This window comes from Buceros rhinoceros, unplaced genomic scaffold (assembly GCF_000710305.1).
Source record: "Buceros rhinoceros silvestris isolate BGI_N320 unplaced genomic scaffold, ASM71030v1 scaffold15168, whole genome shotgun sequence".
Lineage (NCBI taxonomy): Eukaryota > Metazoa > Chordata > Aves > Bucerotiformes > Bucerotidae > Buceros > Buceros rhinoceros.
Genome location: NW_010427581.1, coordinates 6846 through 27825, shown reverse-complemented (window position 1 = coordinate 27825; position 20980 = coordinate 6846). Strand labels below are relative to the sequence as shown.

General features: G+C 39.8%; 1 protein-coding gene across 1 annotated transcript in view; it reads right to left on the bottom strand.

Moving 5' to 3' along the window:
- EPB41L4A (erythrocyte membrane protein band 4.1 like 4A) overlaps window positions 1–20980 on the bottom strand; it is a gene marked incomplete at its 3' end in the record, with an annotated part of 62308 nt that overhangs the window by 35104 nt on the left and 6224 nt on the right. The window contains exon 2 of the mRNA XM_010141961.1: window positions 1777–1881. Within this exon, the coding sequence (XP_010140263.1) occupies window positions 1777–1881 (105 nt within the window). The remainder of the gene's footprint in view (window positions 1–1776; window positions 1882–20980) is intronic.

Below are 20980 nucleotides of genomic sequence, written 5' to 3'. Positions count from 1 at the left end.
GCAGGCAAAACACACGCAGAGGCTGGAGTTCCATGTCTGCGTTAGTGCAAACTGTATCCCCACGATACGACCGATGCCAGTGCAAGAACAGGCAAAGACAGGGAAGCAGGAACATTAAGCAGCATAGTGGCTTCCTGACGCTGGGCTGACCAGAGAATAAAGACAACGGCTAACATTTAATTTACACCACTGGAGTGAAAGAAAAAAGCAAACCCACTGTATCTGTATTTGGAAAGGGCGAGTCAAGGGGGTTACAGCCTACAGCCCATGCACATAACCTTAATAAAAAAATGCACTAGTAGCATATATTCAAATAATCTAGTCCATTAGCAGGATGCATCCTAAAATGTGCCTCTCTGTGTGAAGCCTTTCACAGAAGAGATGTAATCCACTGTTATTTTCATAATGCCATATACACCATCAAATACACAGTGTGTATGCCTCCAGAAATGTTTCCAGTAACAGCCATTTCTATTCTATTTGCCTCTACAGGAAAAAGGGAAAGTCTTCTGAGAGCAAAAAATACCTACATACTCTTCATTCACATCTCCATTTCCTCAGGAAATCAAAACCAGTACTTCTGACAGTTTACCCTCGGTTCACAGCTGAATCCGACTTTCAGCTCCATGGAATGCAACATGGTTAGAAGCTTAGCAAGGAAGTGAATTCATAAATGGCTAGACTATGGCCCTGAAATAAAGACATACTGAGTGGGGTACTCTGTAGCCCTCAGCAGCAATCAATAATGTTCTTCTAATACTTCTCTGACTTCAGTCTCTACGTGTTCAACGTGTTCGTGCTAAAGAGAAGAAATCATCAAACGTTTAGCCAATTCATTAACTTATTATTTAGATGAAACATGACATCTCTTGAGGTTGGGGTCTTGTGCAGTACTCTCAGCATAGAACAGTGACTTTAAAAGCGTAACAGCTTGACTTCATTTAATCACAAACCAGGTATTATCCTCTTTACAAAATTACGTTGATATGAAGACCAGTCTATGAATACAGAGGTGGTTCTACCTGCTGAGCATCCCCTGCTCATCACCTCTGACTGCAGTAACCCTGCACAGGTTATTTGGGGGTGAGGAGGGGGAGGCACGCCAGATAGCGCTGCCCTAAGCCGCTACCTGCTTTAGCTGAAACATCTCAGCCTGGTTTCTATCCTCTTGCCTGTTTAGGACTGTAACCTCCTGATGGAAAAAGCTATCAGATATCTGGTGAGTCCCTGCCTAGAAGAATCAAGAGAGCATGGACTCAAGGACACAGAAATGGTTCAGGCAGAGCGAAAAGGTCATTTGCCAACACCCTGACTCCTGGGAACAGGCAGCCATCAGACCAACCATATGATACACTCTTAAACAGGCATTCAGCAAGTGGTCCAAGTGAAGCAGCCTATGACATACTCAGGAACGCTGCTTCCCAGACACCACAGGGCCAAGTGAAGCCAGACAGCATAGTGCACCAAGCACTGGCTTCAGGGCACAGTATTAAAAGGGAAAAAAAATAATCCAACTTCCACATTGTAATTTTGTACTATTTATCCGTTACTGTTTTGCAACACGTAGCATTTGATTTCAATCCTATCTACTATATTAATGGCTATTTAATAAGACTTTAATATGCAAACACAAAAAAAAAAATTGTTACTGGAAACCTGAGCCAGGAAATAGTGCAAGTTAGAGGAATCATAGCAATCTAACGCTCTGCAGGAGAATGGCACAAACAAGGTAAACTTTACGTATGGAAAGTCCACTCTGCCATGTCTTTTACTCACCGTTTGATGACTTCGGTCACAGTAGCGCAGTCCAAAGTAATCTATCTCCACTAGGTTTAAGTGACGAAATACGTAGCCCAGGACAACCGACCCTTTTGTTGACTTCTGTGGGAAAGAATTTACAGAGGCTTTTCACAAAGATGCTCTCTCTTTGTCAGCTGTGAGCACTGGCATTCATGCATTCAGTTACCTTTGTCTTAAAAACAGGCGGCACTTCCCCACTCCTTTAACAAAAATTTCAGCTGTATGTACAGAGGAAAGTATTTTGTCCTCATACATGTTGAATCAGTCATTCTGTAAATACTATCAGGTAGCTGGCAGGTCAATAGTTACAAAATACAAAACAAAGCAAAAAAAAAGCACAAGTATACTTGCATAAGCACAAGGCTGGTGAACCTAGGATTTTTCTACAAAATTTCTTGTTCTCTGATCAAAATTCTAATCCCCATGACATATGCTAATTCTAAAAATCATACTCTTCCTTCCAAACTCTTGACAACGAATATCAGGAGGCAAAACTTTGCCCTTAAGATCAAAATTATACACCATCGCTGGCTCTCTTCCTACTCTTTGTTAGGAGGGCTGGGTTTTAATTACTTTCTTTTAAACTATTTTTGATAGTAGAAGAGGGAGTAATCCAAAACCCTGAATCAAAATAATCCCATTGTTTTCCTGAATAGTACTTCACTGTCCACATCAATATTTACAAACAATGCCGCGGACAATAATTCAATCAACATTGTACTGTTGAGAGTGAATTGTAACAAGCTCACTTCCACCTGAATGCCTCTTATTTGTCAGTTCGCCAAGAGCAGGCAACAAAAAAGGACTAGGAAGACTGAGAATTATACACGGAATGTTCCCGCCTCAGAATCAGTTACAGCTTTTGATTATAACAGCCCTAAATTCCACAAGAAAATATGGACAGAACTCATAATTAGGTTTTGGTTTACTGCTTCATATTGTATAAACTGCTAAATTGCAGTAAAAGCACCAGACAGAAAAGAAACAGGAAGAGGAAGCTCCGGGATAGTTTGTGCTATTTCACTTTTTAGCCTGCAAAAAATAATTTAAAAATTAAAATGGAAAATAATACTGATTTTAAAATTATTTAATTTAATTTTGCTACTGAAGTATCAATCACATAACAACAGCAAAGATGCATCCATTATCTTTTGGCAGGTGCATCTGGTCTGGATTTGTACCTAGTCACACAGGCAGGGCCAATACAACAATTTCAGATGGCTGCTCACACTCTAAGCAAGCCATGACAAGGTAAACAAGGTAAATCTCTGATAGGCTGGGAGCTGTGTATCCACACTATTCATCTGACTTACTATATATTTCCTGAAACCAAGAGATGTTCTTGGAAGGTTCTCAGTGTGTAACAGATGAAAGCCATTATACAGGCTTTTTTACACCCAGCAACAGTAATTAAATATTCCCACAGCACATACAGGGAGACTTAATGATCAGCCACAGAACACAGAACTATCTGGGCGACAACAGGATTAAACAGAAATACATGAAATCTCATTTTAGCATTGTGGATTTGCTCTGCAGAGCAATACAGTCATCTTATATTCAGATTCCTCAATAAGAATCTGAACCTGGGACTGTAAGAACAATGCAAGGCAAGAACCAGCCTCTCAGCTATAGAGTGACTACCAGGAGCACTACGGCAAAAAAAACAGAAACACAACACATCTTAAAAACAAATTTTAAAAATACAGGTTAAATTACTGGACAGCAGGCATTCAAGACTGAAGCAGTAATTGTCCTGCTCGTTTTCTTTAAACCAGTTTTAATTCAAAGAGGCAGAAAAGATGTCGCGCTAAAAAGCACACAGTTATCATTCATACGTCATACAAGGCAAATCACCTTCGCCACTGGCACTGTTTCTGTTATCATTTAAACAGTATAACCAAGTCTTGAGAACCTAGGACTGGACAGGTGAAACAGACGCAGGAAAAGCTCAGAACAAACAAGGAGCCCCGACTCCAAACCCTTGCAGAAGGGCTGCCTGCACCATGGCTTACAGGGGACATGGAGTGGTGCCCACCAATGGCACCCTTAGTTTCTCTGATCACAAAGCTCAAATCCATTTGCTTTCAATGAGCTTTCTACTCCTTGGCTGACCTGTAATGTTATCCATAGCATCAGTTAGCTTTATTAGCAGAACTATGCAATAGGAATCCATTGGCAAAGATCTTCCATTCAGGCATCTTAATATGATAACACACACTCCTTTGAGTAATCAAAGATCCTAAAGTAAAAAAGAAGCTGAAGTCTTACAGCAGTTTACAGGATTCAGCTAGCCTTCTTGGCTGGAAGCGTCTTCTTCAGTCAGCTGAGGACTGCAATGGGTTCTACATAAACAGTCTTTGGGACAACTTTCCTACTACAGAGGCTACAGCTAGCGTGTTATCCCTAAGAAACATGCATGTTTCACACCTGGTTTGGCTGAAATTAAAGTCTTTCTTCTTTCAGAGACAAATGGTAACAGCGCGCATAAAGTTTTCTAATTGCTTTGTACTTACATTGCTAGGCTGAGAGAAAGCGTAAATGCCTGTTTATTGATTCTCTTTACACAGCTTTAGCATCAACTTATTCTCTTTCCATTGTTGCAGGTCCTATGGAAACAGGTGGTCCAGCTGCGGAGAAATGTTGGACAAAACCATCCAATTTACAATGGCTGAGGGTTCTCCAACTCCACAGCAGCAAGATGCTCAGCACTGGTTATCCTCAGCCAAAAGACACTCTGTGCACAGTAAAAATTACATTTGCTCTTTAAGCAGAGCTATGAAAGCAGTTTTGCTGATGAATACCTAAGTGGCTACTTCTCAGTCCTGAAACACGTATTTACTGCATTTCAGGAAAGTTTTGCAAACCAAGAAAAGCCATCTTATTTCCCCTGACAAATCACAGCAAAATTCAGCAAAACTGCAAACTGAAACTGTCAAGGATGTTAAGAGGATTACATTCACATCATATGGCATTGCAAAAATTACATAATCTGCCTTGCATTAAGCTCAGACTTGCCAGAGGCTTCCATTCTTAGGGGTAAACCCAAGCGTATTTGAAAATATCACCATCAATGCTTTCAAGAGAGAACCAAGGTTCAAATGAGTCATATCATCTTGCTTTACATGTTAGCACCACGGCTTCATAAAACAGAAGGGCAGGTTTCTACTGGCTATAGAAAGCAACAGCCAGAACACTCAGGCGAACCTGTTTTAATTCTATTTTTTTAATCAGAAAGAAATTGTTCTTTTAAAAATGGTACACACAGTGCTCTGTTTTAACATATTCACATTACTGTATATTTAGTCACCAGGAATTCTTATCTTCCACACTGTACAATGCTTTTCAGCTCCAGTGAGGTTTTTAAGCTAGATATTTTTTAATTTTCTCTTTCCTTTTAGACAGCAGAGCAGGGCAAATCAGCATAATCAATGTTAAATGAATATAAAGACAAAGCAAGACATGCATCAATGTCTGCCTCAGTAGGATGCCAGTCCCTCTCTAGAAAGAAGTGTAGGTAGTGAAGCCCCTTTCTATTAAAAACAGAACAAAAAACAGAGAGCCTTTTTTAGTTCAATTACGCATCATGAAACCTTTCTAAAGTAATTCAATGCACAGACTCTACCTCTTACAACCTCATAAATGCCAAGGAAGATGCAGATGAATTTGAGCCTTCACTCAGAATACAGTTTAAAACTTTGGTTGAATATAACCACTGCCTTTTGAGATGCCTCCCCCCACCACGACCACTGCTAGGGTCTATTAGAAAGGTCACACCTGATGCTGAATTAGTTATTCTGCTTATATTCAGGCAAGTGACAACAATGCAGACCAAGAGCAGAAGGTTTCTAATGCTGAGTAAGCGAGTTTCTACTACAGTATGGAAAAACAAGGAGGATGCTATGAGGTATGACACACAATTGGGCTGAGACATTCAGACACGCCTCTGTGATACCCCCACATTTCCCTGCCAAGTACAGGTCTGTGTGGGTTATGCTGCTAACAAGCTCTCCAAGTGGCACGCGCGTTTGATCTGCTACCTACACGCCTGACAGCAGCTACTGCCCATGTGGTACACAGGGTGCTCCGAATCTGCTGGCAACCGTGCGCAGGCACCAGCACTTTCCCAACAGGGCACAGGGAAGAGCAGAGAGCAAGCACGGCTCTTGACACGTGTCAGCACTACCCCACGTGCATCAACCAGACAGGCAGCACTAGTACAGAGACATACTCCAGACAGAAAACTTTATGCAGCATTTTCAGAGATTGAACTGCAGTATTTTGTCCTAAGTAAAGCCTACCAAGGAGAGATTGAATTTATGCACAAAAGCAGCGCACAGTCATGAAACTGAGGTTGAGCAGAGCCACCAGTTCGTCATATTCCCGGTAGAGATGTAACAGAATCGGGCGTGTCCAGACACCGCCTTCTCACTGTTCTCTTGCCAATTCCCCCCACCTTAACTCAAGCTCAGAAAAATCTAGACACCACTACAGATTTCCATCACCTTCCATCTATAAAAGCAGCAGGGCACAAGGCTCTAAAATCAAAGTTCTCCCCATCATAGTACTAACTAATAGTCTGAACCAACTTCTTGTAAAAAGAGCATAACTAGAGGAGTTTAAACTGATGACAAAGGAAACGTTAGGAATGTTATAAGTCAGAATTTAGTACTTAAAATGCCTTCCTTTTGCACTCAGGCAGAAATCACGAAGACTTAGAGGTGGAACAGAACCAAACATACCAGAATTAGACAATTAAAACAAACAAAAAAATGCATCTTTGTATTTATTCTACAATTTATACTTTGTATGTACATTGATAAAACCAACCTAAGAAATACAGCTCCAGTAAAACATGAAACAAAGGAAATAGGGTAAAAGAAATAAGGCAAAACAATTGTAAAGGTGATGAAATTGAAAATGCTTCAGAACAAATGAATTTCAATTCAAGACAAAAATAATCAGCATCAAAAATAGGTTTTTAGAATTGGAATGAATTTATATGAGGAAGGTTTCAAGGGAGACTTCAATTCATAGAAAAAGATTTTGCAGAAACCATGTCAAGAAAGTTAACTAGAAAACACAAGATGCTTCCTTTATCTGGAATGAATGTGCCAAGAGTAAGTACATTATCTTTCCTCTGCCAGGAGAAAACTGCTGAAGCACTTACGATAGCAACTCAGGCTGGGTGTGAACCAGAGCTGTCCTCTTGAGGTGGGGCAAGTCAGAAAGGAGAGGGTCAGGATGCACTGCTCTCTGCTCTGCAGAAACGACCAAAGCCCACCACCTCCATTCTTGGGTTTCACATGTTCCCTGGGTTTGGAGCAAGAGTGGTTTTCCTGTGATCTGGGGAAGAATTGCAGAGCCCTAATGCTTTCCCATCCAGTGGGATTTGCCCAGGAGGGGCTGTGGCACGGTGCAGGAGGGTGAGGTTGGGATGAAACAGCCAGGGTGGGCTCCCTGCCAGGTGGTGTTCCGGGGTGGGCAGCATGCCCCCTGCTCCCTCTAGCCCCAGGCCAGCATACTCCTGCGAGCAGCCTGCCCACAAAGAGGCTTCTTGCAGAGCAGCAGATATGTGGGCTTCCCCCTTCCCACCCTACCTGCTGCCCAGCAGCCCAGGGCTGGGATGCAAGCTCTCGTTTTCCACCATGCACCCATGAGAGCCCTACTTGACTGCAGAGCTGCTCACAGTTTCCCAGAGAAAAGGGCTCCCTCCTGACTTGCAGCTTCCCAGCCTTTGGTGGGTCCAAAGGGATGAGTCTTCCATATTCATGGCGAATTATTTAAAATAAATCTGTGACAGTGCATGAGAAGTGCACGCATTATAAATTCGCATGTGCTTTTCTCCTGCCTTGCCAGGTGCTTGTGATCTATTTATAGAGCATCCCTAATCAGTCTATGTAATGAAGATTCAAAAAGCTTTTCCAAAATGTTTTATTATTTTAATTACTTAAAAGTAATTTAAAAACCCCTCCCAGTTTGATGGAGTTTATCTTCTCATTTTGACTGACACTAGAAAATTGCTTACTTCTGCCATGTTGACAGAAGGTAAAAGGATATATTTGTTATCCTAAGAAACGTACATACTTTTTCTGCCCAGCTTTGGTAGCTTGATTACCACAGTGCTTCCTGTAAAACTGATCTGATTCTTCTGGAAACTTAATTAGCATTAAATTTTCTCATAATAGCCATCTGGAATTTTGTTTGAAAAAAATTAAAGATTGATATTTTAAAAAATGCCTTTCATTTTTAAAAGACATTCCTCTATGAGGAATGAAAGCATGGCAGCAATGGAAGATACACTGCAAGTATTTTTGTTCTAGAAGCAGTTTTCTAATTATGCTTATTAGCAACACCCCTACACAAAAAAAACGAAACAAACAAAAAAACCCAGTCAACATGTTTGCACCAGGACAGGAATAAGTTATCCATTATCGGGCTGTAATTGGTGCTAATGGGGAACCCTATACACCTGCATTCTCCCCTGCCCCTTCTAGAGTTTCTGGCTGCCCTGAAGAGCTGCTATCCAGTGCCACACACTGCGTGGGGTCATATTACCATTTTACTGGTACTGAGCTGCATTCAACTTTAACAACCTTGATGGAAAAACACAAAAAAGCCCCTTCATGGGAAAAGGTGGTTTCGAACAGATCCACAGCAGCAGAGGGGGATAAAAGGGACTTATCTGTCACAGCTCCGAGCTGCTCTTCACCTTCTGACTAGTTCTGCCTGCCCCTCCCTCACTCACCACATTCACAGCAAGGGTGCCTCATTCAGCTGTCAATCAATTCCTGAATCATTCAGCTGTCAATCAATTCCCGAATCATTCAGCTGTCAATCAATTCCTGAACCACTGCAGATTTCAGCCCTGCATATTCAGATAAACCAGAATCCAAGACAGGTTTTTGTTAAGAATTATACCCCTGCACATAAACGAACACAATAGGCAAGTGTTAAGTTCAAATAACAACACACGAAATAAAAATTTTAAGCATTAAAGCAACCTGCAAGCTGCCATTTCAGCCTCTTACACGTACTGTGTCATTGTTACCATCAGTTGTCCCGCCCACCCTCAACTCACACAGGACTATCATCGTCTTCTCCTTGCCATAATTCCTTATCCCTGGCTGCCAGTCCTGAGCTCCTTAATTAGATCTACCATGCCAGGTTTTATTTTCCCTGTTTTCCCTAATCCCTTCCCAGTTCCCTGACCTTTCCCACCACCTGTCTCTTTCCAGACAGCACCCTCGATGCTCATACTCCTTGTCACATATATTGCTGCTTCCCTCAGCCTGTCGTCTCCACTGGTTCCTGTACATTCCCTGAACTCCCTGCAAACTGAACTACAGGCTGTTCCTCCCTCCTCTGCTTCTGACCCTTCTCCAATGTATTTCTTCACTCCCTCCCACCAGATTGGACCTTGTCAATTGTCACATGAATCAAGCCTGGAAATTTCTCCACAGTTTTGTATCGTGGGACAGGTAATGCAGAAACACATCTGACAGCTCCAGATGCAAGAAAATTGTTTTCAGTTCGGTTACCCAAACCCAAGCACCAGAAACGCCAGCTACACAGATGACACGGTAGCCCTCAGGACCTGACACGAACAGTAAGAAAGAGCATCCTTATAGGATTTAACTGATAAAGTTTGAGAAATCTCTCCTCAGATATTTCAGCCCCACAAATGGGCTTACTGCAGGCATATCTTTAAAAGAACAGAGAACACTACATCTCCAGCATGGTGACCATAGTGATAGCAATTACAAAGTCTCTGCTTCAAAAGCTTCTCAGACAAAAGTTGTCTGGGTTCGTTTTTCTTTGATAACTGATTTTTTTTTCCCTTGCTTCACTCTTGGAAATAACTAAACCAATTTTAACAAAATGTTGTTAAATAACAAAATTCATCAGAGTTCAAAACTCAATGACTGGCAAACCTACAAACAGACCAAGCAACTTCAGTATTGGTAACAACCCTCTCTCTATCACCTGCCATTCAGGAAGATCCCACAAGCTTTTGAGATTTAGTTTATAGCTGTTTCCTTAGATATTTTATTAAAAAGTCAGTATTATTTTGAACAAGTTCTTGAGCGTGGAACTGTAGTGATAATTTCCTTCCATCTTTCTTCCTTTGAAAAAGCAACAAACAAAACATTCTGTGTGGTTTTCAGAGAAACAGTGGCATATTTTAGCCAGTTCTTCTTTTCCCTGTGACCTCCATTCCCTTCGCCTTTTAGTAATTAAACCTTTCAAGCGGTAACATGATTTAATCCCAGTGACTCAGACAAGGACACTGCTTTCTCACTGCATAGTCTTCACCTCTTCCCCAAAATGGTTAGTATATTTTGAAGTGCCTTTATATATATATGCTGTTTCCCATAGTATAAGAAAACCATTTTACATGCACACGTACAAGGAACAGTAAGTCACTATTCAACCAGCCAACATGCAGTCGCCATTTGACCATCAATACTAAATATTGTTGAAAGTTTATAGCATGTAACATTATACACAGCCTTCTGAAAAAAATCTTTTTATTGACCTGTAAAAATTTCATATATACCACAGTTTTGATTATGCATTAAAAAACCAGTATTTCATAGGCACTGTGTATCTTTTAAGATCATTCAGTACAATTTTTCTAAAACTGTATGCACAACTGTATGTACAACCTGTCACTTGTAAACTCATCAATAAAAATACCACAATCCCTTTAATTTTAACAAATATTTAACACATCAAGGTTTTGGGGGAAAGGTGTTATTAACAGGAGGACACAAACCAAAGAACTGTGACATGTTGGCTTTGAAGTCTATTCCTACAGAATGCTTTTGTTCCTTGATATGAACCTACAAGAAACTAAACATCTTATAAATGGCATAATAAGGTATGTACTTTATATGTGTATATATAAGACATACACTGGTAAGATATATCAGTGTCTGGTGACTGCCTCCTTGTGCTAATGAAAAAATTCCACATACCGAAGAAACAAAAATAAAACAAAAACCTTACTTAATCAGCACTTCTGTAATACATCTCCATAAAGAAGAATATAAAGAGACTATATGTATATATGTGCAACACTGGATTTATTTCTACACACCCCAACAACAGGCACATCAGGGATAAGCACATCATAAAGACCTATACACAAACAGGGGACACAGAATTTTGCAGAACTAGACCCTTCTTTCTCTACATTTAGTACAAAACTAACCAATATGTCTGTTAACAAAATAAGTGTTCAGAGACATGGGCAGTTAACCCCTCAATGCTCACAGTCTAAATGTTGTGACCCTAATGAAAAATGCATCCTTGCAGCATCTTCAGTATCAGACTGAAGAGGTTAATTCATAAAATCCTCAGCCTTTGCTCGGGGGGGGCTACCTGCTGTACTCCATGAGTCTGCTCACACATCTCATGCAAGAAGGAAAACAGCTTTTAAAACAGCTTTCTGAATACATACATGAAATCACATATTTCACATTAGAAAAAAGTGCCAATTAACACCAGAAGACAAAAGTCTGTTTAGAATCCACCAGTGATGTGAAAATAAATCATTAAGCTTTTTCAGAGGGAATTTTCATAGTTGAGTAAAAACCTGATCCTGTTTAAATCAGTATGAATTTTGTTACTGAGTTTTGAGGCAGAGGACTTTAGATTAACGTTACAAATAAGATTTCTAGCCTTCAGCCTAAATTCTGCATAAGGACCACAACTGCTCACAGTGGAGCTTCTAGAGTCACGAGATGATTCATCACCTTTATTGATTGAACACAATCATTAAAGATCTCTCAGCTCCAGCCCAGTAGACAGTAACAGAGTAAAAACTGATGACTGTAATCAAAGGAACAGTCAGCGACAGAGTGAAATATTACTAAGCATCCTCCCTTGTAAAATAAAGATTTTTAATATTTGTGTCATTTTTTGCTGGTGATACAAACAGCTTTACTCACAAAACTTCATTGCCGACAACCACCACATCAGGACTGTTAAATGAGACATCGAAAATCAGAACTTTAATATATATATATGTATCAATGTACATAGTTAGCAGGTATACCTAAAATTATTTTAAAATAACTGTACTGGTTTAAAAGTTGAAGAGGCTGTTTAGTTATTCAAAGTCCCCAAAATACGGGTGCTTTCCAGCCCAGGTGAGATCTGAAACTTATCCCATGCAGCTAATAAAAGGAGGACAGATAGTAAGACTGCAAGCAGACTGTCTCCTCCAAAAGGTACTGTTCTGCATGAGCCAAAATCTCACAGGTAGGTTTCAGTAAGAGTTTTGCACCACAGAAGACTAAAACAAATATTTTATTTCCTAACAGGTGTTAACACCACACCACAATAAAGATTCACCCCAGCATCATTTCTCCTAGGCTCTGCTCCCAAGCCACCGTGAGGTACCACAATGCCTCAGCCAGAAAAAAGGACCAAGGTACGTATTCATCCGCCCTGTAAACTCTCTTACGATTTCACACAACACAAATACCCACAAAACAAATGTCCCCAAGGACAGTTTCACTCAACTTACCAGTCATAACAAATCTAGATGCCACTCAGACGCTGAAGGTGCCACACATCCTCTACCCTGTGCTGAATAAATGATGGACACCAGCCTACACAGCAGATCCTACTCTGCTGAACTGGTCTTATGAGCATAACTCATCCGGCATCCGGTTTCTCTGAAAATACACCAGCTAGCACTGATCTCTCAGTTAAACTGTACAAATCTCACAAATCTTTACTCAGCATAGCCCGCTGATGTCTATCAGAAACATGCTGGGAATTTTAGGCTATAGGTGTCTCCAACCAGTACTAAATGAACAAGTCCTCCAAACCATACCAGTTACACTGTGACAGCGATTAGTTATCCCAGCCACAGCACAGACCTCCAAGGCATGGGGAGTAACCAGTTACGTAAAACACATGAGATTTAAATGGAAACCTGGCCAACTCCTAGACATAGTTATGCTATTAAAAAATGAGATTTACGTCTAGCTTGGGTCTGGGATGAATACACCAATATGCCAGTGATGTGCATGTCACTCATGTAGTTATTAAGGAGGAGATCACTACCTAACGTCAGTGGATTCAACACTTCTAAAGCCAAGCCTAGACCTGCTGCCATGCCACACCCCACAAAAGTCAGCAATTGCTCTCTTTCACAGGTGAGTGGACAGCACTATCCCAGCATCTTCCCTGTATTCTAATCTAAATTAAAAAAAAAAACCAAAACAACCTCAAGATCATCCAAGGTTAACTGACAAAATATAGAAAATACCCAAGCCGCACACTGAAGGTTTGCCTTGTCTTAGGCACACTCAGACATTCTCCCAGAATGAAGAGGTTCTCACTTTTTTCACATTCAAACTGCTCACATATATGCATTTTAGAGTTGTATGAAGGCTCTTAGAAACTCAGCTATTACCTGGCTGTCACTCCCTGCCATGAAAGCAAAAACATCTCCTGGGAACACTGTGAAGTAAGGCAGCACTGACACCATGCTTTGAAGACATTACCAAAGCCTGAAATAAACCACTGACATTTCTTCAAGAAAGGGAATTGATGGATTTGAGGATGTCACATTTTGGCACAGAAGCAGCACAGGAGGATAATCAAGTGCAGACAATGGAAAGCAAGTAAAACAAAAGGGAGGATCACCTCCACTTACACAGCTGCACTGGGAATGGTCCACCCAGACTGCTGTACTCAAAATCGAGGTACGCATTTTGCTCAACTCCGAGTTGCTGGTTTTGATAACTTTGTATTTTTGAAGCAGATACAATATTTTACTCCACTGTCTTGCTAGAAGGAGGGAACTCACCTCTTGTCCTGTTCAGGGTTGCAATAACCCAAACAACACTAGTGCTGTCAGCTTAGGCAGGGCAGCAATTACCACTTAGGCCAAATGATTTGTTTAACAACACAGTTTGGAGGTGAAAGGGGCAGTTTCTCATCCCTATATACCTGAGGTAATGCTTTAATATATGCCCTCTGCATCACTCTGATTTAGTCTGTCATTACAGGATTAAATCTTGGTTTTAAAAAACCCAACAATTAGCAAGAACAAAAACACTGCATGTTCTTACTGAAACTAGAGTACACTTATCACTCAAAGTTCTAGGCAAGAGTATCTTAATATTCAAAGACTTACATGTTTGCACATTTGTATCAATTTCCTTTTGCCTACATGTATTTTTAGTATAATTATTAAAGCTCCTCCTGATCTGATAAGAAAGCCTTCTCTGGACTTCTTCCCTTGGTACCTTAATAAGAAAAAAATTTTCCCGATTTTTACCTCCACATTTACAAGCATGATCATTCATCCCTTCTGCAATAACAAACAAAATGCTACTCACCAAAATGCTTGTATATTGACTGACCCCTTCTTATCTTTTGGCATAAATCCGCTTCAGTCAGAGCTGAGCTATGTGAGAGGAGAATTCAGCCTTTTCTTCCTAGATGTAATATTGTCAGACAATACCAAGATCCAAGAAGCTAAAATAAGTTAGTTACCCAAATTATACTAAGGAATTCTACACTTCAAATACACAGCCGTAAACCTTACATTCATTACGCAACTTCTAACCTTCAGGTTAGAAGCAAAATATATATACATATATATACTCCCAGCCACGAAATCCAGTTTCAGATTCATTCCTAAATGATCATAAATGCATTGCCATGAATTAACTTAACATTGGCAAAAGAAAAATCCTCATCTGCTTAATTTTACTAGTGCAACAAGTCCTCAGAGAGTCAAGACTTTCCACTGCCTTCAGCTGACATATATTAGGAGAGCTTCAGTTAGGTCCACAGGGCACTTCACTACACCTGAAAACACCCTACGTTCAAACAACTGTTACAAAGCAGTTGGCTGTGCTGTTCCAGGTGACAAATCTAAAGGAAATATTTGAATAGTTTAAATGCACAGCTGTTGAAAAGTCAAAAAAATTGCTGATATACCAAATAGCAGAATATTGTAAGCCTTACCATGTTCTTCTATAGAATGCTTGCTCTCAGATCTGTCGTGAAAGAGAAAAGGCATATAACTCCATTGTCAAAACCAAGTGGCATAACTAGGCTTCAAAATATTTCACTGTTTGACAAGCCAACTGGTGACATAGCCATTTTGACAGTAGACACTCAAGTCGTTGTGTCCTAACACTGGATTCACCACACAAACAACATTTGTATAAAAACCCCTGTGTTTCCCAGAAGCATGTAAATAAATAACATTTACCAAATTAAGCATTAATTTAAGACCTAACAAACACAGACTGGAAAGTCTAAGATTTCTGTTTCATGGAACAGGCTATTCTGCTGCCAAATTCTTCTGGTGTTTTATTTGAGACACAGATGCCTCATTAAACATAACAAGCAGAGTAGATTGCCACTAGAAGTATGAAGACGACAAATATTTCCCTCCAAGTAATTTTATAGTTATTGTAATACCTATTTTTGCCTGTCTTCACAAGCTGGACCTGAAATAGCTAAGATTGGCTGCAGTCAACATGGCATACTCACACTTCTATCACTCTGGAAGAGCTCCAGGCTCATTAGGATCAGAAGTTACCTATCAAAAGTCTTTGTAATTTATTATCATGATAATCTAGACAGAGGTAAAATTGGCTTTTTTGCACATGACACATGGGTGGGAAAGCGAAAATTGATGCCTATTCCCCACTCTGTACTGGCTGCCTGAGTTACACCACATTGATTACTCTTCTGTAAAAAAGGGTTGCGACTCTGACCTCTACACCATACAAAACCGAGTAATTACAAAGAAAACAATGATTAAAGCCACATAGGTAAACAGGATGCAACGAGACACATTTTGCTCATTGTAGGCTATTCTGATATACTAAACCAATGAAGCTTCACTGCTGAGAAGCGATTCTCAAGAACAGAAAACACAGTACACCTCACCAGTTTGAGCTTCAGTGAAATACCCAGTAACTTTCACCACGTGAGATGTTACTATCTAAACTGGACAAAGTATAGTTTAGTAGAGGAACTGTAAAACATTACCATTACAAGTTCCTTTAAGACTGAAGGTGGAACATACACCACTTAGCCTTTTCTGCAGTTCTGCAGTTAATACAAATGCCAGTCTGAAATTAAGAAGCACAAAGGAAGGGGATAGACACATCTCACAGAAAGAAACTACCTAGAGGACAGGACAAAGTAAGATGAATTTCAACCAGACAAAATTGCAAAGATATGCTCTTACAGACCAAAACCATAAATTTCTCTTACAACTGGAATGTCACTGAGCAGAAATTAATGGGGTATAGAGGACAAAGGTGTATTTATCAAACACAGCACCACTAGTGCTTGCCATGAACATCCCAAGTCAGCAGTTTAGAGGATGGTCTAGTGCAGTTTCAGCAAAGGGACAACTCACCACCTTTTTGATATTTGGCTGAAGGTCAGAGGGCCATCACGTGTTCTGGTACCCCAGTCATACAGATCACCACACCAATGGAAACCCAGCACATCTTCTGAGTTTTCCACTTAATTTGAAGTTTCTTTTACACGCTAGTGTTAATGTAAAAGCAAGGAACGTTTGCAGTCTTACGGTCATAAATTGAACAAAGATCCCTGCTAAGTTAGAGACAAAAGGAAATGACAGCGCGTTCGCCCAAGTCCCATACAGAGGACCACAAAGGAAGCTAGGGGGCTGCAGCACATGAACACGTAAGTGCATCGGAGAACCTTTTTGTTTACACTGCAGAGAAGCAGTCAAGGGAGGATAAGGTAGCTGCAGTTACGACAAGACAGAGCCACACTCTCATCAAGGATGCACAGCAACAAGCGGTAATAATCACAAGATGCAGGAAGGGAAATTCCTTACTGGAAAGTAAGTGCGTGCAGGAACACGTTGCCACATGTTACTGCCATTAGTCAAAGCTCATCTGGGAAAGGTCCAGAGCATCTGTTCTGACTTGGAAGGCAGCTAGACTACATGACCTTCAGAGGTTCCTTCCAACTTCAATAATCCTATCACCTAACTTAACAGCCATACATTAGACAATCTACAGAACAGACTAATGCTGCATCACTTCACGTGCATTCGGCTGAAATTAGACTTGAACATAAACTCATGGAAATACTAGTCCGGGGTAAGGATGCCCCTGTCCCTGGCTTTAAGGGATATTGTAAGAAACCTCTCCCTCACACAGAAAATATTAAAAGAATTGTATGTAATCTGTATCACTATAAGCACTGGAATAAAAAACAGCATTGGAAAGTGGTCTGCAAAACTCACCGCTCTTAACAGAGCCTGTACAGACATGTAGCCAATAGGCATTATCAGTACTTTTTTTACTGAAAAGTTTAAAAGCTGTACACTTTCATTCTGAGACAATAAAAAGTTGTTTAGCTAACTCACTTTAACTTTGAATAAATATTTTAAATGTCTAAATACAAAAACTGGAAAACATTTTTATTAAAGTGTGACAGCATATGATTAATAAACAGTGCACACATTCATAAAGACTACCCGTTCAGAAATATTTTATGTTCATTTTTATATTGCTTACATTTATATAAAAGGAAAACAGGAGTTCACAAGTTATCCAAACCTCTTAGATATTAACCACAACTCTTAACCACAGTGAAAAATTCTAGCGTTAACCAGCAAGTCTGCTAACTTTAAAAGCAAACACGCCAGAAAACAGGTTATACATGAAGTAGATCATACCATTAATCTGCTTACCTTTAACACAATTTCCAGAAATGTTACCACTGAGGAGTTTCTAAGAGAATACTTAGAAAAATCTAGGCCAGTAGTACTCATCTGAGTTCCTCCAAGTAATAATTAACAGAAGTCTCTTAGTTCAAGCAGCCTACTTTCAATAAATTACCATGCTGTTAACAGATCCACTTCGAAACAATGGCGAAAACATCTCCATGGCCCACACAGAAGCCATTTCAAGCACAGCATGATCTGATAGCTTAGCATTAATCATAACATAGATGACTGAATTTGCAATCCTTAGATTTACTTTTGTCTTTCATGTTTTTATTCAACCGATTTAGCTATACATACTACTATGAACTATTACTGTTGAAAAGACAAAAGTGTTTGGCCAGCTTAAACAGGGCTAGCTATAATCACCTCTATTGTAACAGAACAATGCTTTGCCTTTCCTCTGGGAAAGGCAACAGAACACTGAATTTGCTTACATTTACTAACCTGACGAGGAAAGCAAACCGGTCCCAGCAGAAACCGGGTATCAATCTTCCACCCTTCAGTAATAACTGATTAGGAACTGGCAAAAACAAAAAGAGAGCCATGCCATTACATACAGAAGGTACATCAGAACTTAGCACCGAAGCGTAGCAGTTAATGGTGTAATTTACACCATCTAAGTCATAGAGCCAAATCTGCCACATTTTGGAAAGGTTTTGTTGACAAAGAACATCATCTCTGTTCTTAAAAGACACAGACAGCTTGCTTACTACAGCTTTCTCTCTCAAGCATGTCACAGGCAACTGTGTGGATACATTAAATTTCCTTCTTAAAGCTAAGATTATTCTTCATTCCTCTTTTATATATGAAAATGAGAAACACAGCATCTGAAAAATAAGCTGAATATCAAATTCCAAGTACCTTCATCTGAATTTTTTTTTTTTGCCTCTAAGGGTGAAACAAGTGCAATCTGCCCACAAAACTCAGGCAGACCATATAGCATCCTTGCACTTCAAAAAAAAAAAAAAAAAAAAAAAAAAAAAAAAAAAAAAAAAAAAAAAAAAAAAAAAAAAAAAAAAAAAAAAATCAACACTTGTGAGTAATTCCATTATTTTTACATTTTTAAAGCTGAATCTGTTAAAAGATGATTGTTCTCAAGGCAGGGCATGTTTCCTAGTGGTACAAGCAAGGTAATTTTGCTGGTTCCACTTCTAATGTGCTAGGAACCATCACAACTGTGTAAGTTTAACATTTAAAAGGAAAGCTTCTTTCAAGCCAATGTACTCCTTAGAACTTTATACTTACATTTCTTTCAGGGATCACTTCTAATACTTCTTTATTTACTATTTTATACTGAAAAATAGAAGAAAACATTCTGAACGAATGTAATTTCATGACCCAAAAGATCAGTTTCGCAGGGTGAAATACTCTTTCGTAACTTCTGCTATAGAGGCAGCTAGCTAACTGATGCCTTCATCAGGTTAGACCTGTACTCTGGTTTAAATAGGTGCAATCAATTCATATGCAAGACACTTATGTTAATAATATACAAGAAAAGATATTTATCTTACTGGTCCTTCATTTTCATATCTTTACCAAGCAGTTAGAAGGAAAATAAACTAAGTCAAAATTTCAGCCCAAATCTGAGTTACTGCAGTCCCAGGCACTGTTCTGGAAAGGAATATTGAGATAATTGGACTCCACACAGATATACCAGCAAATCTTGATTTAAAGCGGTTGCATTAGGCATTGGTCCAACTCCTCTATAAAAGAGGAGAAAGAACTGAATCAGGTCTCAATACACAAATTATGCTGTGGATGAGAAGTTCATCTATTAGCTGAAATCACACCATTTTCCATAGGCAGGTTCCACAAAAGGAGCGCATTTTAAATATGAGAATTTATTTCCAAATGTTTTAAATGACTTGGTTTAACAATATAGAAAACTGGCATTAACGAGGACTATTAACATTGTTGGCTCATTCATCGCGCGTACGATAACACACCTAATTATCCAGGTGCTACTGCCTCATTCAGATTCTTCTCATTTCAAATTCTCTGAAATCCAGCCCACAAGGTCTACAAGACAGACACATCTCTATGGCATCTCACGATGCATGAGTCCTCCATGTCCTCCATCCAATCACATGATACTGGCAGGCCACAGAGCTACCTTGAGGCTGCAGAATATGCAGCAAACCCGATGCAAGCTTGAGTGGCCATGGTGAAGCACCAGCACCTGCCAGCTGCCCCTGGCATGGGAAGCTGTGGAGCTCTTAACATGTGGGATGCCAGCACACTAGCAGAGGATTTTGTTACAAGCAGGGAATGAGCAATTCTCATGACTAGCACATAAAATTTGGCAAGTTGACCAGCCAGTACCTGCATCTTCCATCCAGAAGGACAGCTGAACCAATCCTAGGCCATTTTATCTCTTTGAAATAAAAAGATACAACAGGAGGTTCCAGGACCCAGTTATTTCACTTAGAAGCTTTCAGCTTCTTTGAGAAAAAGATAAACATTATATAAATTCCAATCCAGTTTAATTCCTAATTTGCTGGCCTTTAACCAGTGCAGTAAACAGAAACAAAACCTTGGCTGTGTATGAAACCGAAAGTCTCATCTGCTAACTCAGTCTCTAGGAAAATAAAGTCTCCACTCTGAGAGATGATAATACACGGTATCAGTTAAAGGAGACACAAAAAGAAAACATATAGCTCTGTAGAGCATGAAACAAGCGAGCTTCACAAGTGCATGTATCAAAAACCTCGTGGGAAGACCTGGAAATGTCTTTGTGCCTGCTACTCTCTATCCATACAGTAACAATAAAAGTAGACTTTCCCCCTGTAAATTATTAGTAACACTTTGAAGCACAACAGATCTCAACACATGCACTTTACTTTTAAGCGCACTGAAAAACGTGATTGTACTAGGAAGAAGCTTCAGCAGAAGACCACAAAGGGTACGCAGTGAAACGTGTGACTGCTGTGTTCCCACAACTACTATGACATTAAATAACTGGAAAAAACCCCACATGGCATCTACGGACAGGCTAATGAAGCAGATAGAAGACACAGTCTTTACAGCCCACCATGATACATCTCTGACTGTGAACTTACAGTAAATAAAGCTACAGTGAAGAAGTACATTTATGTGGAGCACGTAACTAGAGAAGAAAGCAAAAAAACTCTAAAAGAAAGTCCCCCTTAGCAGACCAGCTATGTCAACATTCAAGGTACTAGTAGATAAATACAAACACACCTTACAGGGTGCTGAATCTTCTCCATACATGAATTCACCACCCTCTGCTCTTCAGAGCTTTAAACTTTTATGTTGGTCACATTCCAGAACAGACTATCAGTAATTCATTGTCAGCATTCATTTCTCATATCCACTGACTGGAGCTTGTAATAAGAAACAATTACAAAGATCTTCCATGAATAATATATGTTGGCAATTTTTACCCCCCCCCCCCCT